We start from the raw sequence: 24,599 nt of genomic DNA on the forward strand, positions 1-24,599 counted from the left end.
CTCCCTTATACTGCCCCTTCCTCTCACACTGCCCCCTTCCTGGGCACCGTCCTCCCTCCTGGGCACCGCCTGTGCCTCCCACATGCCCCCTCATCCTGATCCTGCCTTCTCCCGCACACTGCCTGTTTCCTGGGCCCGAGCCTCTCCCCTGACACAATCTCTTACACTGCCCATCCACTCTGTGCTCACCCCACCCTCTGCTCTATCCTTCTTTAGACCCTGGTAGAGAATGCAGATCCCCCAGCAGGCTGTTCCCCATGGTGGCGAGAAGTCAGTAGCTACTCGAGTTTCTCCTTGGGACCTGCCAAGGAAAAGCGACCTCTGTACGCCCACACCCTCCTCCCAGGAGCGGCCTCCCGGCACCTAGACATCTCTTCCCTCCGGCCTCAGCCCTTCACCTTCCCTCCCCACCTCCACCCTGGTGCACCCCACAGGCCGGGTTACTCCAGGTGAGACTCCCAAGAGGACCAGCAGGTAAGGGAAGGAGGAGGAAAGAGGATGAAAGAGATCGAGAGTCTCAGTTCCGAGCATCACCCCCTCACGCCAGCCTTCTGGGCCTAGCGTCTCCCAACGAGTCCCTTCAGCTTTGCTTCTCACCCTCGACGGAGCAGAAGGGCCTTGCCAGGCCCGTCTGGCCCCTCCGGAGAAGCAAGAGAGGGCGCCACTCCTGAGAGATTGAGCGCAAAGAATCTGATTAAACGGTTCAGCAGACCCCGGCCCCAGGCCCTGCTGAGCCCCAACGTCTCCGGCTCCTCCTGCTCCGTCACTGGGCGCCACGGGCCTGGCCCGGCCCTTCCACGTGCCAGCGGACCCGCCCCCGCTTGGCCCCAATTGCCCCTCTCAGTTCCGGGCCTTTGCGCAGAGGGAGCGCAGGTTAGCACGTTCCAAGCGCCCCCTGCCGCCTCCCCGGAGCCTCGGAGGCGGCCTCAACGCAGACCCCCGCCCGGCTGGGCTGGCCCCTGTGGATGGCCCGGCGGGCGGAGCAGCACAAGAGGGCACCGCCCTCGGCCCGCCCGCCGAGGAGGGGACGCGAGCTGGAGGTTGAGCCCGAAGCGCCTGCACGGGGCCCGCCGCACTCTGCACTCGGCCGCCCGGGCGGCGGGGACGGGACGGGTGCCGGCGCGGGCTCTGCCGGCCGGGAGCCGAGTCCGGGCCCGAGCCCGAGCTGCACCGGGAGGCCAGAGGACTGTGGGCGGAGATGGCGGCCGCGTCGGCCGCGACAGTGGCGGAAGGGATGGAGCCGCGGGCGCTGCAGTACGAGCAGACCCTGGTAAGTGAAGCCGAGCGGAACCCTCAGGAGTGCACTCCGGTACCGCTGCTCTGGGTTCTCCTTGGAAGCGCGAGGTCCGGGGGCCTACCCTAAGCCCGCCCCAGAAGTGAGCTGGAGAAACTGAGGCTCGAGGGCCTGAGAGGCTGGAGAGCTTGGGGGGGGGGGGGGTTGGGGAGGGGGCTGCAGAGGACAAGGACATCAGGTGCTTGTCCCAGGTGTCCTTCTCTTTACCACCCCCCCACACACACGTTTTCTCTGCTCCTCCTGGACTGAAGTCTCAGCACCCCACTATCCCTCCCCAGCACCACTCACACCCTTGAACTTTTTCTCTCTACCCTCCTATCTCCACCATCCAAGACATTCCCTCTATCCCCACTAAGTGTGTGGCACTGTACTAGAATTAGAAACAAGACTGTGTGGAAAGATGGCTCAGACCCAAACCTAGCCCCCAGCCCTTACCCCTGGGGGACTGGCAACCCAGCATTGGCAAGAAGCCCTCAGGGGATTCTCTGGGGGGAAAGAGCTTTTCCTGTACACCGCCCCCCACTCTTGGTACAGGAGCTTTAGGGAGGATGGGTCAAGCGAGAATGGGTGTGGGAATTGGGACCTTTGTCCATGCTGACTGGGTATCCAGCCCCCACCCACTTCAGGGGTGTCCCTTGACCTCATTAAAAGCAGGGGTCCTGGGGCTATGAGCTGACTCATGGCTACCATTGCAACTTAGCGTTTGAGAAGCCTTTTGCCCCTTCTTGTGTCACTAGGCGGAGGACCCAAACTCTAGGGAAGGGAGTGGGCCGGTGGCTCCTTTTTACCAGCTTGGGTTGGAATTTGCTCTGGAAGGAGGCTGGGAGGGAGCCTCTCCAGGAGGAGGGGTCCTGGGTTGTAGCTGGGGCTGGGAGGTGCCCTGTTATAAGAGAGAGACTGGATGAAACAGGATGACAGGGAGAGGTGGCAGGGGTGGGGGTGGAGCCAGGGGAGAGGGGCAAGCCTTCGCATTGTGGGGGAGGTGTCTGTCAATCTGTCCTGGCTGAGAATGGGGCTTTGGTCAAAGAAGCCAGGCACCTGACCTCTGAAATGGTGTCTATCTGTTGCACCAGCCACATCTCCACCTCCTTTGCCTGGTCTCTATCTCTGGAACGAATCCTCAGGGTCATGCTGTCTCCCGAACACTCTCTGCTCCAGCCTCTCCCCCTTCTCCTTCTAATCCCTTTGTCTTTCTCACACACACTCACCTCCCCCTCCTACACTGTGTCTGCCTCTTTGTACTCTACTTTCTTTCTCTCTTTTCCTCCTTCCTTCTTCCCCTCTCTTCTCCTTTCTCTTCTCTGCCTTTCCCCGGCTTCTCTTTTTCCCTTTCTCCTGTTTCTCTCCTCTTTCCCTTTCCCTCTCCTCCCTTTCCTCATTCTCTATCACTCTCTTGCTCTGTCTCTATCTTTCCCTCCCTCCCCCCCCACCACCAACCCCAGCCCCAACAGGAGCCCTTTGTGTCCCGAAGCTCTGCGGGTGGCAGCCGGAATCTACTCCTCCCCACCCCCCAACACACGCCCAGCTTGGCAGGTCTAGCTGAGGCTCAGCGACTCTCACTCTCCCGTCCCAGGACCCCAACATCCCCAGTCACACCCCAGCCATCAGCTTCTGCCGGCCCCAACCCACCACTGGACTCAGGGCAGCTCCAGAGTGGGACTGAAGCCACCAGCATTCTCCACCCACCCAGAGACCTTCTACTCCCAGCTGGGCTGGCAGGCTGGGGAGGGGTGGGGGGGAGGTGGTTAGGGGTGGAGAATGGGGACAAGGGGATTACGGTGGATGGGAAGGGTGCAGCTGAGTTGGTCACAGGCTAGAGGCCAAGCGGGAACGTGATAAGGATTGAGGCCCCGCCTGCTCTTAGGCCCAACTCAGCTGCCCCCAGCTCCATGAGGCCCTCATTGTTACCCTTCCGTCCTTGACCATCCCTTATTCTCTGACCTTCCTTCCTCCCACTTTCAGACTGCCTTAGGTTTTTCCATCTTTTCCTCCTCTGGGGCCTTCCCTCCCACTCCTCCTCCTCCATGCTCCCTGGGCAGGCCTGTGAGAAGAGGACAATTATTCTGCCACCCCCAGTGCTGTGCCCTGTACCTTGGCTGTCCCCATTACTCTGGCCAGGACAGCCCCCACGGTCTGTAATGTGCATTGTTTCCACACCCCAAGCCAAAGTGGAAACTGTGGGTTCAAGAAGGGGCATATAATATAGAGTCTGGGAGAAGGGGAATTGATGCAGGGGTCCCCACTCAGCGCACATCTGCTAATGTCCCCATATTCCCTGTTCCTCAGATGTATGGCCGGTATACTCAGGACCTTGGGGCCTTTGCCAAAGAGGAAGCTGCTCGGATTCGCCTGGGAGGGCCCGAGACCTGGAGAGGTCCACCTTCCCCTCGGGCTCCCCCAGAGCTCCTGGAATATGGACAGAGCCGTTGCGCCCGATGCCGCAGTGAGACCTGGGTTGGGGCAGGAGACCTGGCTGTGCTGTGCTGTGCTGTGCTAAGGGGGACAGAGGCCATTAGAGCTACCCATTGGGAGGTTGAGGGTTGGGGGGCAGAGGTGGGAATACTTTGGTGCTAGCCTCCCCCCCTCCCCACTCCATTCTTCCCTTCCCTGCTCCCAGTCTGTTCCGTACGCTGCCATAAGTTCCTAGTGTCCAGGGTTGGTGAAGACTGGATCTTCCTGGTCCTGCTGGGGCTCCTCATGGCTCTGGTCAGCTGGGCCATGGACTATGCCATCGCTGCCTGTCTGCAGGGTAAGGACAAAGGCTGACAAGGGGAAGGCTGGGAAGAACCAACCTGCTCTCTCCATGCCACACTTGTCCAAGCATCTTGGCTACTTGGCCACTGACCACTTTCCCCAGCCAGCCTGACTGCCTCCTCTTCAGGCATAATGACTGCCACTCCCATAGGCCACAACTTCTTGCCTCCCTTCTCGAACTGCCCCTCTTCCCTGTTGTGATCTTTGTCCCAATGAATGCCCTGTAAGGCCGCCTCCCTACCCCTCATGCCCAGGCTGTCTGTGATGGATCGATTCTCCCTGGGACAGCTTGTCATATCAGTGTGTCCCAGTGGCTAGGTGGGGACTGGGTGTGTGCATCTAGGGTCCAGCAGCTCATCTTCTCCCCACAGCTCAACAGTGGATGTCCCGAGGCTTGAACACTAGCCTCTTGCTCCAGTACCTGGCCTGGGTCACCTACCCCATCGTTCTCATCACTTTCTCAGCTGGATTCACACAGATCCTGGCTCCTCAGGCTGTCGGTACAGTAAGAAAGAAGGGGAGGGCAGTGATGGGACCTCCTGAAACGGGCACATCAAATGACTCTCCTGGGACCATAACTTCTCCAGGGTCTGGCATCCCTGAGATGAAGACCATCTTGCGAGGAGTGGTGCTGAAGGAATACCTCACCCTGAAGACCTTTGTAGCTAAGGTCATTGGGCTGACCTGTGCCCTGGGCAGCGGGATGCCCCTTGGCAAAGAGGTAACTCCAGATTGGGGATAGAAGGAGTCTGTCCCAGTGGGGGAAGAAGATAGGCCAAGGTCAAGGTGTGCCCCTTCCCCACTCACCATTTGCTCCCACACCCCCAGGGCCCTTTTGTGCATATCGCCAGCATGTGTGCTGCCCTGCTCAGCAAGTTCCTCTCCCTCTTTGGGGGCATCTATGAGGTAAGGGAGACCCTGGGGGAAAGCAGAGGGGGAGGGGAGGCTGCTGAGGCCACGCTGACACCCATTTCCACCACTCTTGCCAGAATGAATCCCGGAACACAGAGATGCTGGCTGCTGCCTGTGCCGTGGGAGTAGGCTGCTGCTTTGCAGCACCTATTGGAGGTAGGCGGTCAGTCCAGCCCCTCAGCCCTGCCCTTGGCCTCACCTCCTTTGCCCCTCTCATCTGGGTCTGAGTCCTCAGGCAGGGCCCAGGCCTCATGTGGCACTCTGCTTTGCCCCCTCACAGGTGTCCTATTCAGCATTGAGGTCACCTCCACCTTCTTCGCTGTGCGGAACTACTGGCGAGGCTTCTTTGCTGCCACCTTCAGTGCCTTCATCTTCCGGGTCCTGGCGGTCTGGAACCGTGATGAAGGTGGGGGAGACCTGGGGGACGAGACGAACCCCTGAGATGGCTCAGGTGAGGGCCCTCAACACTACACCTGCCTCCCTCTGCTACTCTGCTTTCCTTTCAGAGACCATTACGGCTCTCTTCAAAACCCGATTCCGGCTTGACTTCCCCTTTGACCTCCAGGAGCTGCCGGCCTTTGCTGTCATTGGGTGAGGGGAGCTCAGGGAGCTGGGGTGCATCGGAGAGGAGGAGGTAGAAGAGGGAAGACCCCCTTTCACCCTGGTACTTCTCCCCTCTCTAGTATTGCTAGTGGCTTTGGGGGAGCGCTCTTTGTCTACCTGAACCGGAAGATTGTCCAGGTGATGCGGAAGCAGAAAACCATCAACCGCTTCCTCATGAAGAAGTGAGTTGGACCTGGGCTCCTCTCTGAGTTGTGCGATGGTCACAGTAGGGTGAGAGGGCCACCCTACTGTGGCAAAGAGTAGCCCAGTTAAAGATAGCACTTCATTGAGAAAATCAGCCAATGGTGTTTTCTGGAATGATTGAACATTTTGGCTTTTATATGAATTACCTCAAAATTGGCACTTTTGAATTTTTAGTCAAGGCACGTCACATCAAAGATTAAGACTTCCATGGGGTACCTGGCTAGCTCAGTCGGGAGAGCATGTGACTCTTGATCTTGGGGTTGTAAGTTTGAGCCCCACACTGAGTGTAGGGAGTATTTAGAAATAAAATTTAAAGGGGCACCTGGGTGGCTCAGTCAGTTAAGAATCCTACTTCAGCTCAGGTCACGATCTCATGGTTCTTGAGTTCGAGTCCCGCATCAGATGAGCTCAAGCCCCACTCCGGGCTCCACACTCTCTCTCCCTCTCTCTCTCTCTGCCCCTCACTTACTCGTGCTCTGTCTCTTAAAAATAAACAAACAGATAAATAAATATTTAAATATATATATAGAGATATATATATATATATATATTTTTTTTTTTTTTTTTTTTTTTTGAAAAGACTAAGGCTTCCGGGACACCTGGGTGGCTCAGTCAGTTAAGCGTCTGATTTCGGCTCAGGTCATGATCTCACAGCTCGTGAATTTGAGCCTCGCGTTGGACTCTGTGCTGACAACTCAGAGCCTGGAGCCTGCTTCAGATTCTGTGTCTCCATCTCTCTCTACCCTTTCCGGTCACACTCTCTCTCAAAAAAAAATAAACATTAAACAACAACAAAAACAACAACAAAAACCCTAAGGCTTCCTTAGGCCCTTGGCCTGGACAGATGGCACTGCTCCCTGGAGAGTGTTTGAGCCTTAGTTCCACCACCCCCACCCCCACCCCCACCCCCGTGGAAGCATAGAAATGGGTGAGATTTTTTAATCTCCAGAGCTTAACTCTCTCATTTGTGAACTTGAGGATTGGGAGCGGGAAGGCCCGAGACAGGACTTTTGGGACTGACGTCTTTCAGAGAAAGGGCAGCCCACTAAACCTGTTCCCTCTGGCACCTTTGGTCAACTTCATGAGTGACCGTAGCTTTTCCCAACACTGACCTTCACTCTAAGTCACCAGAGAGAAACAAAGGCATAAACTTCTCCATACTGTCACACAGTGTCCCCTTTGGCTGGGCCTCTGAGAGCATAGAGAGGAGTCACAGCTCAGAAGTGTCCAAGAGAGGGCTGGAATGGGTTGGATTTCTGCTACCTACTTGGGGAATCGAGCACCAACAGAAAGGCATTTGGGCTTATAATAACCCCAGACAGCCATCACCCTTGGGTCCATCATATCACGAACAGCAAAAGGGACCTTCTCTCAGAACTGTGTGCTTTTATGTAAGCACGAGGCTCTGCTGCGACCTCAGCCCTGAGGTATGTGAGGGCACCCAGACTGTTACCAGTCTGTAGTAGGTACACCACCCATGTTTGATGCTGTGAAACCTATATCTCTAGGCGCCTGCTCTTCCCAGCTCTGGTGACCCTGCTCATCTCCACTCTGACCTTCCCCCCTGGGTTTGGACAGTTCATGGCCGGACAGGTAACTCCAGGCAGAACAGACACTTGTGCTTTCCCTTGGGATATATCCCCTCTAAAGCCAATAGTCTCTGCTCTCCTTTGGGCCCCTTCCCTTCATCCTGGCTGTTCCCCAGCCTGAGGCACCGTGTTCACCTACAGCTCTCACAGAAAGAGACTCTGGTCACCCTGTTTGACAACCGGACGTGGGTCCGCCAGGGTCTGGTAGAGGAGCTAGAGCCACCGGGAACCTCACAGGCCTGGAGCCCACCACGTGCCAACGTCTTCCTCACCCTGGTCATCTTCATTCTCATGAAGGTAGGGCTCTTACATGTGTACAGCTAATGCCAACCTGGGCTTCCTAGGTGCCAGACATTGTTCTAAGCACTTTCCTTTTAAGTCTCACAACACTATGAGAAAGGTAGTGTCAGTAGCCCTTTTTTTAAGATGGGAAGTCAAGGCACAAAGAGGTTACATAATTGTCCCAGAGCTAGACCGCAGAGTAAGATTTGAACCCAAGCCATCTGGTTCTGGAGTCCTCCTTTCTTTGATCCTGGGGGATTCTGGGATAGCTGGGAACTTGTGCCTGACTGATAAGGAAGGTAGACGCCTCAGGGTGAAGCTGGGGGCTGCCTGGGGCCTGTCAGTGCTTCTACCTGTTTGAACCACCTCCTGCCTGCAGTTCTGGATGTCTGCACTGGCCACCACCATCCCAGTGCCCTGTGGGGCCTTCATGCCAGTCTTTGTCATTGGTGAGTCTTCAGCTGCCTGTTCTCCTAGCCTCAACCTTCCCACCCACTCGCCGTCCCCTCTCTGCCTGGGAGTGGGTTTTGGTCCAGCCTCAGCCCCAACCCCACCCCCTGACTGTCCCCTGTACTGAATGACCCACTGGCCCCTCCCCCACCTTCTGACCCTCTCTCTTCCTAGTGCCCCCACCCTCCCCCTCCACTACCTGTTTCTCTTCCCACCCCCCTCCCTGAAGGAGCAGCATTTGGGCGTCTGGTGGGAGAAAGCATGGCTGCCTGGTTTCCAGATGGGATTCACACTGACGGCAGCACCTACCGGATTGTGCCTGGTGGCTATGCAGTGGTGGGTAAGTGCTCCAGGTCCCCATCTGTCTCCCAAGACCCCTGGCCACAGGGTCTGAGGTTCTGGTGCCCCCTGCTGGCAGGAACCCGGCTTCGCTCAGATGCAGAAGCCAGTCCCCAGTAGTGTACTGGGCGGCCTGGCAGGTCCCCGGTAGTGTACTGGGCGACCTGAAAGGCCCCCAGAGGACCATCCCTGGATGGGGAGGGTCATCTGGGACCTGAGCACCCTGAGGTGACTGAAGATGGCTACCTCCAGGGGCAGCTGCACTGGCAGGAGCAGTGACACACACAGTGTCCACGGCTGTGATCGTGTTCGAGCTCACGGGCCAGATTGCCCACATCCTACCCGTCATGATTGCCGTCATCCTGGCCAACGCCGTTGCCCAGAGCCTACAGCCCTCACTTTATGACAGCATCATCCGGATCAAGAAACTGCCCTATTTGCCTGAACTGGGCTGGGGCCGCCACCAGTATGGAGGGCTGGGCGACAAGGGGGGTGCGGGTGAGGGTCAGAAGGACCCCCTCAGACCCACCTCCAGCAAAGTCCTCAGACAGTGAAGCTGGGAGACCAGCCACCTTGCTCTCTCCTGGCCAGAGCTGCCCTGTCCACATCCTGGAGAAACCGCAGCTAGCCCCACCTGATCAAATGAAGGCAGAAATACTCCTTGGCTCTTAGCCCTTGTCCCCATGGGCTCTGGGGCCTTCTTATGGCCCTGATGGTAGTGCTCTGGGATCCCTTCCCCATCATGATCACAAACTAAGTGCCTTTCTCTACCCTCAGGCAGTACCGGATGCGAGTGGAGGACATCATGGTGCGGGATGTTCCCCACGTGGCCCTCAGCTGCACCTTCCGGGACCTTCGATTAGCACTGCACAGGACCAAGGGCCGCATGTTGGCCCTAGTGGAATCCCCTGGTGAGACCAGGAGGGATCTCTGGTGCTAGGGGCATCTCCCAGGGTTGCTGCTCAGGAAGAGGGAGGGAACAGGAGCTCAGAACAAGTCTCCTTGGTTGGGCCAGCATTTGCCAGCCAGGGGTGCCCTCTGGTGCGTGGTCTGTGTCCAAGACCCCACTCTGGGTGTGAAAGAAGGCCAGGGGGTGAGTAGGAGGGCCTCACCCCCAGCTCCTGAGTCCTCCCACCTGCTCTACCCAGAGTCCATGATCCTCCTGGGCTCCATTGAGCGCTCACAGGTGGTGGCATTGCTGGGGGCGCAGCTGAGCCCAGCCCGCCGACGGCAGTACATGCAGGAGCATCGAAATGCCCAGACCTCTCCACCGTCCGATCAGGAGAGTCCCCCTAGCCCTGAGACCTCCGTCCGCTTCCAGGTGAGCAGGGGAACCCCACAACTGCACAATCTTCCCAAATGTCACATAGACTGGGAGGGCAATACAGAAGTGATCTGGGGCCATAGCCTCACCAGCCCCTTCCTGCCTCTGCAGGTGAACACAGAGGACTCAGGTTTCCCTGCAGCCCGGGGGGAGACTCACAAGCCCCTGAAGCCTGCTCTCAAGAGGGGGCCCAGCAACACCATGAACCTCGGGGAGAGTCCCACAGGTGGGCCTCTCTCCCACTGGCAGAGCCAGAGTACGGCCCCTGAGATCCAGTGGGAGCCCTACCCAACCTTTTTGCTTGAGCACATCCCAGCTAAGAGGCTGCCCAGATGGGCCAGGGGTAGAACCAGGACACCTCTCCTCTTGCCCTCCTCACCTCTCCTGGTCCTCGCCCTCAAAGATGACATTGCCCCCGGGGCCTTGTGTTTGGGAACACAGGGAACATGGAGCAGGCAGGCATCGCCCTCAGGAGCCTCTTCTGTGGCAGTCCACCCCCCGAGGCTGCTTCAGAGGTGAGTAGTCAGAGTCTCTGTCTCTTTCTTTCCAGCTCTCTCTCTGACACTGAGACCACCCCTCCATTAACCCTACAGAGCCTGCCTCCATTGTCCCTGCGCTTCTGCCCTCCTAGATGTCAGCTCTGTCCCTGCTGTGTGCTCTTCCTCTCAGCTCCACCACTTAACCCTCACCTCCCTCCCTGTAACATCAACTCTTCTCTCTGGCTCTAACAAAGTTGGAGAAGTCCGAATCATGTGACAAGCGCAAGCTGAAGCGGGTCCGAATCTCCCTGGCGGTAAGTGTTCACTTTCTTCCTGCAGCTCAGGAGCACTGGACAGGGAGGGCTGTGGGCTAGCGGGATAAGCCTCCCCAAGCCGGGGGGTACACCCACCTCCTCCCAGCCACTAGCTACCAACCTCTGTCCCTCTCTCCTAGAGTGACTCAGACTTGGAAGGCGAGATGACCCCTGAGGAGGTAAGGTGTGACTGGACTCTGGACCCTGTTTCTTCCTGGGAGTGTTCAGTCATCATCTTGGCTGCTGTCCCCATGGGAGGGACCATTGGGTGGGAAAAGGGGGAGCCAGCTTTCAGGAAGGTGAGAGCAGCTATTGGCACCTTCCCCCTAATCCTCTGTCTCATCCTCTCAGATTCTGGAGTGGGAGGAACAGCAACTAGATGAACCTGTCAACTTCAGCGACTGCAAAATTGACCCTGCCCCCTTCCAGCTGGTGGAGCGGACCTCTTTGCACAAGGTAGGGTCATTCGCCAGGGGCTGCCCTGAGCTCTCAGGAGCACAGGGTGGGGATCTAGGTCCTCCCACAGTTTGGACTCAGGCAGGTGGGGGGAAACAGGGTAGCAGAGGGTGGGCTCTGTGCTGTGTTTCAAACATATTGCCTTAAAGGATGGGAGGCCGGGAGTCAGGTCCCCTTAGCCTGTTCCTGCCTACCGCAGGCATCATTTTTCCTCTGCTCAGCCTTGCCCCCCAGGGAACTCTGGGCCAAAGCAGCAACAAAGACAGGGTTTGAGCTGGGTGGAAGCCAGAGGGCCAGGCCAGGGTCAGAGCCAGGCAGGAGACTGCCAGCACCCAACAAGGCTGATACACCCACAACTGAAAAAAAAATGGGTGAAAAACAGGCAGGATAAGAAACCCTAATAAACAAGCTAGCAAATATCCAAGTAGGGGTGGGGACACTGCAGAGAAGAGATAAACAAAGATGAGAAACGCCCAGTGGGGGGCTTGGAATGTCAGACCCCAGAAAGTCTGACTTAATAATGTAGGCCAAAGGAAAACTGGTAGGTACACAGGAAGATAGCTCAGTAGAAGGGCAAAATGGCCTGCAGATAAGGGGAGAAAACTTGAGTGCAGACAGGTTGGTGGAGGGTTAGGCTGACACTCAAGGAGGGCTGGGGCTCTCTGTGGAGGACTTTCTCGGGGCCTCCCCAGCATGGACAGTGGCCTCATTGGGCATCTTCAGGCTTCTAAGCGAAGGCAGGAAGTGCAGGCACACCCAGCAGGGTGCTGGGGTAGAAACCGAGCAGAGCATTTTAGCCAAATTGTTGACAGATTTAAACGTGCAAGCCTCCAAGGCATGGGGATGCAGGCAGTGGAGGAATACTCCCAAGGTCTGCAGCTCTAGCAGCTAGCCGAGGTGCAAGCTGAGCCTAAGAGCCAGCCATCCCAGACAAGCAGGGGCTGGGCCAGGAAGGACAGGGCACAAAGAAAGAGAAAAGCAAAAGGTAATTTAAAAAAAAAAAAAAAAAAGCAAAAGGTAATAAAGGAACTTAAAAGCCTTTGGGTAAAGACATCAGATCAAAGTGACTGGGGAACTACAGTACAGTTGCAAGAAAAATATATATAGACCTGCGAATACACTGAGTTTTTATTTAAAGCCTTTCTTCCTAAGAACTCTAAAGCTTTTCTATCGTGTTGCCATTTTTTATAGTGTCCACTATGTGCCAGCCACTTGCTAAGCTCTACACACATTTAATTTAATCCTCACAATTGGACTGTAAAATGGATACTGTGATATTCCAGTTTTTATAGATGAGGACATTGAAATTCAGAGAAGTTAAGCAAGTTGCCTAAGGTCACACAGCTAGTAAGCAGCGCAATCAGACTGGAATCCAAGATGGTTTGACCCAAAAGCCTGGGGATTTAACCATTTTAATACATGGGGAGACTGAGGCAGTGAAGAGGTCACTTGCCTGAGTCAGTACAGCAGAGCCAGGCCCAGAGCCCAGATTCCCTGGCCACAATCCCAGGATTCTTTCAGAAGGCCACGCTGTCCCTCTCCCTGTCAATTCACTGTTCCCAAGCCCAAGATGTACAGGCCCTCCAATGGGCTCCCTGGTGTCTAATTAAGTTAAAATGAAAAAGAACAAAGTAGGTGTTTGTTACAAACTTAAAAATCAGAGGAAGAGAAGAAGCCTTTGAGAAACCGACTAACAAAAGTACAAAGAACTAGAAGTGATAAGAACATAAAAGATGAGAATTCAAAATGGCCTTGTAGGCCTGAAGAATCAATTAGTAGTAGCCCAGTCAAGTTCAGGAGGGGAACATTCATGGGGAGAGGGAATCCACTGGAGACTACTTAGGGACCTATGAGACTAGAGCTTGCCAGCCATACCAGCTACTTGCCACATTCATTCTGAAACCACCTGCAGACAAGCAGGGGCAGGGGAGGCTAGGATGCCAAAGCTAAGCCAGCCCGGCTTTACCTAAATCCTCAGTCTGCCATGTGTTAGCTGTGTAGCCTTGGCAAATTTCTTAGCCTCTCTGTGCTTCGCTTTCCTTATCTGTAGAATGGGGCTCAGAGTACCTACATCATAGGTTTTTCTTTGGATAAAGGACTTGATATGGGATACTTAGAACAGTGCCTGGCCATAGTAAGAGTTCAATATATGTGAGGAATGACTTCTACTACTGCTTATACTAAGAGGCAGACAACAGGGGACTTGAGGGAAGGGTTAAAGTGTCCAAGAAATTAGTGTTTACAGAAGAAGATGAGTGATTATGTGAGGCTGGAAGCTAGAGTGTCTAGCAGAATCTGAGACCAGCTGGGATGGCCTTAGGCAGAGTCTTGTGGGCTATTCTGGGGAGTATGGGCTCTAACTCAAGTTTGTGAAAGCTCATAGGATGGCAGAGCCAAGCTGAAGGGAAGGGAGACCAAAAGCAGACCCCATGAGGATGTTGTGGCCTGGTCCTGGTAAGGATAGTGAGGGAATCAGCATGGCCAAGATGTTCAGGAAGCAGATCGGCAAGGCTTGGTGACTGCCTGGGACCAGAGGTTTGCAAACCTAAAAGGCATAGAGTCCACCAGAAGCTCATTCTAATTAAGATTGTGGAGAAAAAGAAAATCCAGGGGAACAATTTAATAGGATCCTTGGGAGAAGATAGAGGGATTATTAAACCATAAGAAGACAAAGCTAGTGGATTATTAAAACAGAAAATCTGATAATATAGGTTTCCCTTTGAAGTCAGATGAGGAAACTAAAAGGTAACATGTAGCATGTAGGATTCAAGTTAGATATGGGGAAGAACTTGCTAACCCCAACAAGTTATGATAAAGGTATTGAAGGAACGTAGAGAAGCTTATTCTAAAACTGAACTTCTAACTGCTTTATAAGTACTGTCATGCCTTAAATGGAGAGTTAGGAAAGCTCTGGAAGCCCTCTAATGATTTAGCAACTGTATAAGAAAATATTTTTGAAGCTTTCAGATGGCTATAATGAGTTCTGAGTAACTAGTATTCAAAAAGCTGGGTTATTAATGCCCATTTTGATTCAAACATTAAGCCAAGAGACTTTACAAGTAAACTGAAAACACTGCGATAAGTGATAGGCCAAAAATTCCAGGAACTGCTGTGTCAGTAGTGTTTTTCAAGACATCTGGCCCAAGAAAATCTACTTAGAACACAAGGAGAACTGGTTGACAATTTCTGAGCCCTTGGTGATTACATTTGAAAGTTGAGGGGAGAGTCCAAAGCCAGAAAGACATGGGAGTTTGTGGTTGACTGTTGTTTCCCTGGACTTCAAGCTACATCTCAACAGCACCTGGGATGCTACTTGGGCCCCAGAAAAGGCAAACTGTATGCGAGACGTAGAGTGCTTCAGGCCATGATTGAAATGTCAGAGCCACGGTAAAGGACATTTTAACTGCCAGCCTGCTGGAGGCAAATGGGAAGCATGTGTCAGCTACTAAAGTGGGGTGAGAGGCACAAAATTCAGGGCCAGTACCCCTAAAGGATATGGAACCTCTCTGCCAGATACCTCTGTGACTGATTGGACATCTGCACAGGACCGGGGCTGTAGAGGGATGAAAACTATCCTTCTATAGAGGGATGAAAACTCCTTCTGGAGCTGCAAAGTCACTTCACCACTGAGCCTCATACTGCCTCTCCTGTAGAATGGGTATCTCAGAACAGTACTGAAGTTACTAATTTCAGAAAGATCTCGCTCAGTGCATGGCCAATCATTACATGTCACATTTGAACAGTTGTTCTGTCTTCCATCATCGAAGAATCCTTCCTCTGTTTCTCCATCAAATAAGCAACCTAAAGATTCCCTCTATCAAGTTTCTGAGGCCTGGCTGCAGAAATGTCCTCATTATTCTTTTCCCTCTGGTGGCCCTCCCTTCCCCACCCCCCATCTATGTATGGCACCACTCCTATTCCCCACCCCGGCCTTGTCCTGGGGCCCTCTGGCCTGTAGATGGTGTACATGATGTCCAGTGTATTTTCTCCCCACCCTGCAGACTCACACCATCTTCTCACTACTGGGAGTGGACCATGCTTATGTCACCAGTATTGGCCGACTCATTGGGATCGTCACCCTAAAGGAGGTGAGATGATAATGGCCATCAAACCATTTCTGCTTCCAAACAGGCATGCAGGCTTGTTTATGTCCAGTTCACCTGGGGTAAGTGTTGGGGTGGAGTCTGAGCAGGGAGCTCAGAGTCCACACATCTGACCCTCTACCCTTTCTAGCTCCGGAAGGCTATCGAGGGCTCTGTCACAGCACAGGGCGTCAAAGTCCGGCCGCCCCTGGCCAGCTTCCGTGACAGTGCCACCAGCAGCAGTGACACAGAGACCACAGAGGTGCATGCACTCTGGGGGCCCCGCTCCCATCATGGCCTCCCCCGGGAGGGGAGCCCTTCTGACAGCGATGACAAGTGCCAATGAACACCCTCAGTGGGTGGCCTAGGATGGCAGTGGCTGTGGCTGTTGGTCTAGACCGTGAAGCTCTCCTGTCCCGTCTGCCTTGGGAAAGGAGGCGCCTGCACTAAAGGCTGGAGCCCTAGCCTCCCTTCCAGTCCTGGGGTGCCAAGCTCCTCCTGGTTCATCCTACCTGGAATCTGACCCAGTGCCCACCTGTAGCAAGTGTTCCATGGGCAGGAAGATCAGCATCCCCCTGGCAGGACAGGGGTGGAGTCACTTGACCCCTGCTCCCCCTTTGAGGGGGAAACGGGTAGAACTAAGATGGGTTTATACTGGAACCTCCAATGACCAGATGTATATAGAGATTTACAAAGATTTTTATATTAATTTAATAAAACAAATTCTTAAATAGAACAAAATAAACACCTAATGAGCCACTTATATATAGAATGCCTGTGCCCATCAGCTCTTGTTCTTACCTTGGGCCCTCTTACCTGCCAAAGCCTACAAGGCTCGGAATTCTGCAGCCACCCAAACCCCCCACAGCCATAAAACTCCAGAGCTCACGGTCTGTGGAACACAGGATCCACAGAGGCCTCCACTGCTTAGTTATCAACACGCTAGCTGGGGCAGAGGCCCGCAGTGCTATAGCTTTGGCCTTTCATTCAGCCAAGAAAGGCACTACCCTCCTCCCTCCCCAAAGAGAGACACTCCCACATGACTGTCACTTGTTGGCACAATTCCTGCCTGGCTCAGGCCCCCACAGACAACTGCCCAGCCACCCACGTGGCCCCCTTGTGGCCCTCTCTGGAAGAACATTGAAGTCACAGCTCCGTAGCAAGTGGAGCCATCCCTTCTCCCAACTCCACTCTGACAAGAACTCGGTGAATAGGGCAGCCAGGCAGGCTGTGAGCCGCTGGGATCCTGCCCACACATCCTACAAGGGGCCAGGAAAAGGGCAGAGGGTACATGCCTTCATCAATCCAGTGCCTCCCAGAGAATACGACTGAAAGAACAGACCAAAACCCCTCTTTAGGAAATAGAAGAAGATTTAGAGATGATGGAGAGGCAAAGCACAGCACGAGCCCAGCTGGGCGAGGGGCCCTTGGGGGAAACGGCTCAATCCTAGGCTCCAGGAGGGTAAGAGCCAGCCCGCCCTGGGATGGGGGAGGAGTCTGTCAAGCACTGCACATGGACTCAGAAGTGGAGAGAAGCAAAGAGAGAGGCACGGGGAAAGGGGAGAGGGGGCCGGGCTCCCTCCCGTTCCACCCCACAGGGCCCAGTCACAACCACCCCCTTAGGGGTTCACATCATCCAAAGAGGAAATGTGTATGTGGCATTTTTGATTTAAGAACATGAACATCACTGTCTGCCACAGCTGTAGCCATGCCCCAGGGGCCCCGGGCAACCCCCGGCAAACCCCAGGAGTGGGGGCAGGACATGCGCCCCCAGCCTGGCCCCTGCCTCCTCTCCAAACACTTTCATGCAAAACACACAACGGAGGAGTGAGTGCTCCCAGGAGCCCTCTAGGCTTTGGAGCTCTGCTGGAGGCCTCCAGCCCGCACTTGGGCACAGAGGCTCTGCCCCCAGCAGCAGCCAGGGGACGCATGCCACCACCAGGCATGATTTGGGTCACTGTTCCTCTGGCTCTGCCTCATCCGCGTCTAAGGACACCACCCCAGAAGAAGCTACATCAGAGGCTTGCCGCTGCCGTTCCCAGCTGCCCACTGGTGGCGGGCAGAGAGGCTGGCAGTCCTTGCAGGGGGCTGGCTCCTCCTCGGCGGGGGAAAGGCAGGACTCCATGAGGGACGAGTTGTAGAGCGAGTCCTGGGCCTCCAATGGGCCCAGGCTACGGAAGGCACTTTCCCGGCTGGGGGGCAGTTTGGCGAGGAGCAGCTCGTCACCCAGCAGCTGGGAGGCCAGGCGGGCTGGGGAGCCCAGCAACCCATCCTCCAGGCTGCACAGACTAGAGCACAGGGTCTCTGGGGACACGGTCTGCGAGCAGTCGCTCTCAGGCTCCACAGAGCCCTGGCGCATAGGCCTGGAGAATCGGTGGCCAGTGAAGAGGTCCTGGAGGTGGGGCCCCAGGGGCAGCTGCCCAGCCATATCTGCAGGGGGAGAAAAAAGAATTAAGCCCTACTAGCCCCATGTCAATTGACCAACCTGGAAGCCACATTCTCCCCACTCCACCCTTGGCACCCCTAGCTATGGGGAGAGTGGGAAGGAGCTGGGTAACTGCGCAAGTCACTTAACCGCTGGGTGCCTCAGTTTCCTTAATGGCAAATTGGAGAGTCTAATATACCTACTTATGGGGTTGCTGAGAGAACAAAAGAATGTAGCACAAAGTAAGAAAGTAATAAATGCAGGGATACCACACATGGTTGTGCCAGTTGTCCATTGCACGAGGGGAGCCTATCCAAGGCAGTGAGTGTGGACTGAAGTTCAGCCCACCCTCTGCTCATCAAGCAGCATGCCCTAGCATGGGACCCTCCCCACCAGAGAGAGAGAGGTGCTTTTTTGAATTTGCATGAAGGTTCTACATGGGGTCGTGATGGCCTCGGATAAATGTTATTATCATTACATCAAGGATCAAAAAGCAGGCCTGCAACTCAATCAAACGAGAGCATTTATGGTTTCGGGCTCCATCTTGGCCTCAGGCAACCAAATCAGTCACCTCTGGACCACAGCAGAAGTCTAATGTATTGCTAGTCTGCTCGAATGTATTGCTCTTGGAGAATCTGTTAATTAGCTGGAGGGGTGGGGGCTGGTGGAGGCAATCTTCAAAGGCAAAGAAGTAGGGGTGGGGGGAGTGTTGTGAGGCATGAGCCTAGAAGCTACAGAGAAAGTCAGCCATGTGGTCTGGGGATTGGAAGATGAAAGGAGGGCTGTGCACAGCTGCACAGCCCCGCAGGGTCCCCTCTGGAAGCACTGGCCCAGAGAAAGGCCGACAGGCAGGTCTCAGATGGAATTTGAGGATGCTGAACATGAGCCAGCACGGCCCTGTGGGCGGTCCAGGCCCAGCACGCCTTCCTGTTTGTCTGGGGCTATGGCCCTGTGAGGTGCTATGCTGCTGTGGCTCATCTGTGCTGCCACAGCTGGCCAGAAGGCTGCCCTGAGAGGGAAAGGTGAGGCACAGCAGACCCTCCCAGAGACACAGTTGCACAGAAGGTATCAGTGAGGTCTCTGGACTACAAGGCCCAACGGCACAGGCAGAGAAGGCTCTGCACCTGTGGGAAAGGAACTACTCCATTTCCAGGTGCTGACTGCCCCCCCCATGAGCGTGGACAGCCCTCTTGCCCCTGGAAATGTCAAGGACTGCCTGGACAGGGTCTGCACGCCACCCCTTCCAAAAGCCTCTGAATCACAAGGCCTCTCATTCAGTCCCACCCCAGCTAGGGGCACGAGCATGGACTGCCCCTCACCTGAGTCAGTTCCTCCAGGGTAGTCTTCATCATAGGATTCATCGGTGGAATCCTCACCATCCACCGAAGACCACGCCCGGAGCTTGGCTTCTGCAATGGCAAACTGCTCGGCCACTCCTGTCGGGGAGGACACAGAATTCATTAGCGGAGAAGGTTCGTTAGCAGAATACATTAGAGGAAGAATTAAGACTAGGGCTCAGCTTGGAGACAGGAGAGGAAAGAGAGGGGTATGGAAAGACTCCAACCTCCACATCAGGTCTGAGGCAATGAGAGCATCCCTGTGACAAACGTGTGGCTGACCCCTTCCTGTCCCCACCTGCTGCAAAGCGAGCCTCTTGTTCACCCTCGCTGAGGTCCGAATAGGAGGAAAAGGCTGATTCCAGGGCAGCAGGTGAGTCGCTTGGCTTGCTCCAACCCTTCCATTCAATGAGGTGAGCCACTCGGCCCTGGGCCATAGCGGTGGGCTTGGTCACGTGGTCCTTTACCACCTGGGAAATACCTGCAGGTGGGGCAGAGGGAGGTCTGGTTAGGGCACAGGCCAGGGAGCATCTGAGAGGGGAGTGGAAGGGTGGTGGTAGTTTGGGTCCACATGTGCCTTTGGATGGGAGGAGGAAGCTGGGATTCATCTGAGAAGGGGAGGAAAAGGGAGATCCCAGCAAGAGCTCACAGGATACAGTCCCCAATGTGTACGTGCAAAAGGAAGAAGGAAGGACAGAGTGGCCAAAGGTATGGGAAGGGGGTGCATACCATGCAGGGAAGATCTGGCCAGCGCAGCAATCTCCTGGATAGTTAGGGCTCTCCGGGACTTGGGCAGCATCGCGACTGTGTCTCCAACATTCACCTTGGGTGACAGCATCAGAGAGTCAGTGCCCCTCTGACAGCAGCATCCCTGCATGCCCATAACCCACCCAAGGTGTCAAGGGAATATGGGAGCTGGGAAGAGACGCCAGGGCAGCACATATGTCTCAGTGGCTGCTGAGACACGTAAGAGGGAGGCTAAGAAGCCAGGACCAGCAAGCTATGTGCTCCCAAGGAGCAACAGAGATCCAGGCGGACCCAAAGGAACAGAACTGTAGCTATCACCCCTGCCCCACCTTCTCAGCTCCCAAAGGGGAAGGAGGCAATCTGGGAAGTCAAGAACCTTTGAGAAGGAAAAAGAGGAAGGGAGAAAGCTATGGCATCAAGGACTTCCTCCAGGTCCTCTTCTCTTTGACCATCTCCTCTCAATCCTCCAGCTGTTTTTACAGCCTACCAGGGCCACAGACTCAGCATGACCCAAACCAAACCCAACACCTTTTCCCACATCTGGCCCTGCTCCCCAGCTTCTTTACTCGGCATCACGCATTTGCCCATTCAGTCTGGCTCCAAGCCTCAGCATGACCGTCAACTCTCCCCTATGCTTTGCTCATCCTTTCGGCTCCCACTGCCACTGCCTTCCCTTCCTCAAGCCCTCAATACTCCGTGTCCAGATTAGCATAGTTGGAGACCCATGAGCTCCTCCAATTCCATGCTATTTTCTTAGCCTAGGATGTTGTGTAAGTGTTCCTCTCCCTCCTCCCCATGGCTGGCTAGCTCCTTCTCATCTTTTGTCTTGGCTGAAACATCATTCCCTCAGAAGGGTCTTCCTGGCCACCCAACCAGTTTTCCATCCTCCTTCTGTAACAAGTCACCATCCTCTATAAACGTACCCTGTGTGTGAAATCATGGCCCACTTTGTGTGTTTCCTTATTTGTCGCTGGTCTCCCTCACTGATCTTTAGCTCTTGAAGGAATTTGGTCTCTTTTGTCACTGCTGCACCCCAGTGTTTAGCACAGTGCCTGGTACAGAGTAACCTTTCTAAACACACAGGCTGAGTGAATGAGGCAAAGTATAAATGTAAACAAATAATTTTCCTGGAATGCAACTGGTCACATGTCCCTATTTAAAATCTTTTCTGGGCTCCTCTGCTGTCCAATGAAGTCCTAGTTTCACAGCCCACTCTGTGAGCCCCCTGCCTCCTTCCAGGCCTTGGAATCCATGACAGATCTCCTCTGCCCAATAAAACCCCACTTTCACCTTCCCTGTCAGCAAGCATCCCTCCTGCCACCAGGCAAAGGAACCTGGCTTTCCCCTGGGCTAAGAACGCCATCCTTGCCTGACAAAATGCTCCCTACCATTTAAGGCCTGACTCAAGTGTCACCTCCTATTATATTTTCAGTCCAGTCTTCTCTCTGTCTCTTCTTAGATACCCCCCTCCCCGCCCCCACACCCACCTCAGCATTGCCCTTCCATCTCTCCTGAGGGATCTCAGGATGGCAGGGCCTGACTGATTCACCTAGGTTCCTACCTCCACCCTACACCTGGCTCAGTGCTCCTCGGCAAGCCCCGTCAAATGTTTCCCTCAATGAATGAATGAATGAAGTTGGAAGCACATGACCCCTCCCTGGCATTGCCTAGCTCCCACCCCTCACAAGAGGGACTCCACCTCCTCCCTTGACCTCAGGCCCACCCTCTGCCCGCACGGCCCCCCCCCTCCCCCCGTCAGTACCTGGCTTACATGGGCCCCAGGGTGGCGCCGTTAGCTTCCGGCCAGGCCTGGGGGGAGGAGCACCTGCTGGGTGTTTCCTGGCTGGCTCTCCCTCCCTCCCCTCACTGCCCCCAGGCACCGCCATCCGTGCCCGGCGCTGCTGTGCGCGCAGCTGCGGCCCAGGCCCAGAGAAAAGGTGTGTGTCTCCCTGGCAACCCATCACCATGCAACAGGATCTCCCGGGATACGGCCTGGGATGCGCTGACGTCAGCGCCCAAGGCGCGAGCAAAGCCCGCCCGCTGGCACCACGCCGAGCAGAGCAGACCGGCGCGGGGGCGGCCTCGGGCCCCGCCGGCCGGATAGCGCCTCCGCTCGCAGGAAAAGAGAGCCAGAAGCAGGCTGTCGAGGCGGAGGTGGGGGATACAGATCCCCTTCATGTGAATGCGGCCCCCCTTCCCCCTACCAACACCAGGGGCCCAGCACCTCTGGCAAGTCCTGGCTGTCCACGGAGGAAGGGCGGGAGGATCGGCTCCAGCCTCGGAGGGTCCGAGCAGATCCCAAGGAAGATAGAGAGAGGCCCCGAGGAAGTTCGATCCACTCCACAGCCCAAGCCGGGTCCGAGGCCACTGAGGGGTGGGGGAAAGGCTGTTCACCTGGGCTCTCACTTGTGCCAAAATCCTCATTTTTATCGCGCTGCCATATCATTTTTCCTCATCCCTCTCCCTCTCCCCTTCCCAATATCAGCAACCACCTGGTGGTCTCCACAATTCTGAAAGCCCCTATCCCACATTCCTGACCTTCAGGCCTCTGGGACCACTTTGTGGCAGCCCACTGGCCCCCTTCCTCCTCTGGATACATTTTACCGTCAGAACCCTAGGGATGAAACCTACACTTTCATAAATTCTGAATCTTGGGTTTCTCGGCCTACCCATTCCTCTTGGAAAGCACACCGCAATCTTCCACCACCATCGCCATCCTCCTCCCCACCACCACCTTGGACCCTTTACAGCCTTGCTGCCTTCCTTCTCTTGGTTCTTTCCTCTCGCCAGCATCAGCTGGTATGCAGCTCTTTACTCTTCTCTTCTGACAAACCCATGATTTTTTCTTACTTTCATCCCAGTCCCCTAAGGCTTTTTTCCTGATGCCCTGTCTGGCCCCAGCCTGGTTGTTCTTGTATCATCCTGGTTCCCACTATCTAAACCAGAGTAATTTTCCTTTTGCCACCTGAGCACCCAATTCCTCAGCTTCCCCTTACCTCCCAGATCACATCTACAGTCCCTGGTCTCACCTCTGCGACTCGTCTGACAAGTCCATCGTCCTCCAGGCCCTTCACGCTGCCATAGAAACATTTTGCCCAGCACAGAAATCATAGGCATGCTGGCTGTGTTGATGCAGAGAACCAAAAGCCCAGAACTGCTCCAGGCTCAGCTCCCAGTTCTATTCTTATTTTGGCTCCGGATGCTGAGCCAGTCCCCTCCCCACTTGGAACCTGTGCCTAGTCACAGAAGGAGAACACTCCTGCTTCATGGCTTTGAGGAGGTGGGAGTGCCAGGGGCCCAGCAGAGCTCTCTGAAGCTCAGGGAGCTGAGGCCCATCCCCTAGACAGTGCCAATAGGCAATGTACATCACAACTGACCTTTAGCTGGAGTAGCCGTCTCTGTCCCTGAGCCTCAGCCAGCTGGTGGTCCCCAGAAATGCTACCAACCAGAAGGAAGACACAAGGTTACAGGCCATCCCTGGCCCCCAGCTGGTACCTAATCAGGGCTCTCAAAGCCAGTCCTAAGGTCAGCCAAATTCTCCCCTGACTACAGGAGGAATGACTTCCTGAACCTCAAGCCTTAGCAGGTCCAGAGGGATCAGAGCAGCCTGCTGCTTCTCAGCTTCAAAAGCCATGAGGTTAATTTAGGACTACAAATCCCAGAATTCCTCATGGGAACCAAGGAAAGTACAAATCTCAGCTAGTCTTAGCTTCAAAACATCTCAAGTACCAACCACTCTAAGGCCTGTATGACTGACCACCTGCCCTGAAAGCCCAGGACCCATTCCAAAACCCAGCCTTCAACTTCATGGAAAAAAAAAAAAACAACAACAACAACGCTGCCTGGCTTTGGGCTTGGAGAAACCCAGGACACTTAAGTTGGCTGCTGGACCTCAGATGCATAGGACTATGGCCAGGCCACAGCATGCACCACCCACCATCCATGGGAACCAAGGCCCAAGCAGCAGGGATCAGCAGTTGTGGGAAGCCCTGATGGCCTCTCTCCTGGCTCCTCTTTCTCTACACAAGGTAGGATAATGTTTTTGTTGGGAGTGGGGAAAAGGAACTAAAATAGTAGTTATGAGGTGAGAGGTGATCAGGTGCTCACAGGTGCCCCAAATGGGGCCTCAGTCTCCTTCATAAACTAGCCGACTCTGGGCGGGAGAGTACAAAAACTCCGTGCTGGGGTGCTCGACAGCCTTTGCAGGCTACCTCCTTAAGGGTATTGGGACGCAGCTAGAAGAGGCAGGTTCCCAGCAGAGAGCCACTCCCAGGACAGTGAGAGGAGAGGTGTGGGCTGGGGGCGGCGAGTGTGTGGGCGTGGATGGCCAGTTGCCATGGACAACTTGCCCCTCCCAAGGCTGTGCACCTCCTGCCACCTTCAGCGGTGGGAATCCAGGCGGAAAGACCACGAGTCTACCCTGCAAAACCCAGAAGCAGGCAGGCCGTGGGAGCAAAGCCGAGTCGCTTTTAGCCCCCTCCCCGCTCCTTTCCGCTCCCTCCTCTTAACAGGCCCGCCTCCCCGGTACAAGCTCCTCCCCCTCCCGACACCGGCCCCTTCCTCAAGGCCCCCACCCACCCGCGGCCCGCGCACCGGGCAGCCGCAGCCCGATTCTCCAACCCGTGCCCGGCCTCCGCCTCTTACCCTGACCCGCCGGACTCCGAGAGCCGATACAGCCCATGGCCGGGAACCCAGGCACGCTAGCCTGCGCTCGGGGCTCGGGCCATCGCCTTACAGAGGGTCGGGCCGCGGCCGCCACCGGGGAGGGGAGAGCCCGAGAGAGGGGAGGGGGTGGGAGCCGAGCGTCCGCCGCCGCTCCCCGGAGAGGGAACCGGGCCGGTGACGTCAGCACGGGGCGTGGCCACCCGCGTCACCACCCAAGGCAGGCGGGGCGAAACACGTCACAGCCACGCAGAGGCGGCCCGGGGCCGAGTCCGGAAACACCTCGTCCCCTCCTCCCAGGCCCTACTGCGCAGCGACCCCGAAAGGCAAGGGTGGGAGGGAAAGC

General features: G+C 55.4%; 2 protein-coding genes across 8 annotated transcripts; one reads left to right on the plus strand and one right to left on the minus strand.

Annotated features, from left to right (window-relative positions):
• Positions 1-606: 606 nt before the first annotated feature.
• Positions 607-15,854, plus strand: CLCN2 (chloride voltage-gated channel 2). 4 transcript variants are annotated; one of them, XM_019463358.2, is made up of 24 exons: positions 622-1,270; positions 3,581-3,737; positions 3,912-4,043; positions 4,420-4,548; positions 4,636-4,769; positions 4,877-4,954; positions 5,038-5,116; positions 5,241-5,366; positions 5,467-5,551; positions 5,644-5,745; positions 7,276-7,360; positions 7,498-7,653; positions 8,018-8,087; positions 8,318-8,428; positions 8,680-8,893; positions 9,205-9,338; positions 9,576-9,748; positions 9,863-9,977; positions 10,193-10,266; positions 10,485-10,544; positions 10,685-10,723; positions 10,896-11,000; positions 15,002-15,088; positions 15,234-15,854. In XM_019463358.2, exons 1-24 carry the CDS (start codon positions 1,199-1,201, stop codon positions 15,426-15,428), a joined length of 2,712 nt encoding a protein of 903 aa, XP_019318903.1. In that variant the 5' UTR covers positions 622-1,198; the 3' UTR covers positions 15,429-15,854. The 4 variants fall into 4 exon arrangements, with proteins under 4 accessions (XP_019318906.1, XP_019318904.1, XP_019318905.1 ...); XM_019463359.2 differs by lacking the exon at positions 10,485-10,544 and having other exon boundaries at positions 617-1,270; XM_019463360.2 differs by lacking the exon at positions 3,912-4,043 and having other exon boundaries at positions 618-1,270.
• FAM131A (family with sequence similarity 131 member A) lies at positions 15,766-24,440 on the minus strand. Of its 4 annotated transcripts, XM_053903576.1 has the most exons (8): positions 24,236-24,440; positions 22,969-23,029; positions 21,816-21,958; positions 21,354-21,400; positions 19,574-19,667; positions 19,143-19,325; positions 18,827-18,943; positions 15,766-17,512 (listed from the first exon to the last, which is right to left on the minus strand). In XM_053903576.1, exons 5-8 carry the CDS (start codon positions 19,641-19,643, stop codon positions 17,037-17,039), a joined length of 846 nt encoding a protein of 281 aa, XP_053759551.1. In that variant the 5' UTR covers positions 19,644-19,667; positions 21,354-21,400; positions 21,816-21,958; positions 22,969-23,029; positions 24,236-24,440; the 3' UTR covers positions 15,766-17,036. The 4 variants fall into 4 exon arrangements, with proteins under 4 accessions (XP_053759551.1, XP_019318915.1, XP_019318914.1 ...); XM_019463370.2 differs by lacking the exons at positions 21,354-21,400; positions 22,969-23,029 and having other exon boundaries at positions 24,236-24,439; XM_019463369.2 differs by lacking the exons at positions 21,354-21,400; positions 22,969-23,029; positions 24,236-24,440 and adding an exon at positions 22,621-22,886.
• Positions 24,441-24,599: the final 159 nt, after the last annotated feature.

This window comes from Panthera pardus, unplaced genomic scaffold, assembly GCF_024362965.1.
Source record: "Panthera pardus isolate Hobbes unplaced genomic scaffold, ASM2436296v1 HiC_scaffold_16, whole genome shotgun sequence".
NCBI lineage: Eukaryota > Metazoa > Chordata > Mammalia > Carnivora > Felidae > Panthera > Panthera pardus.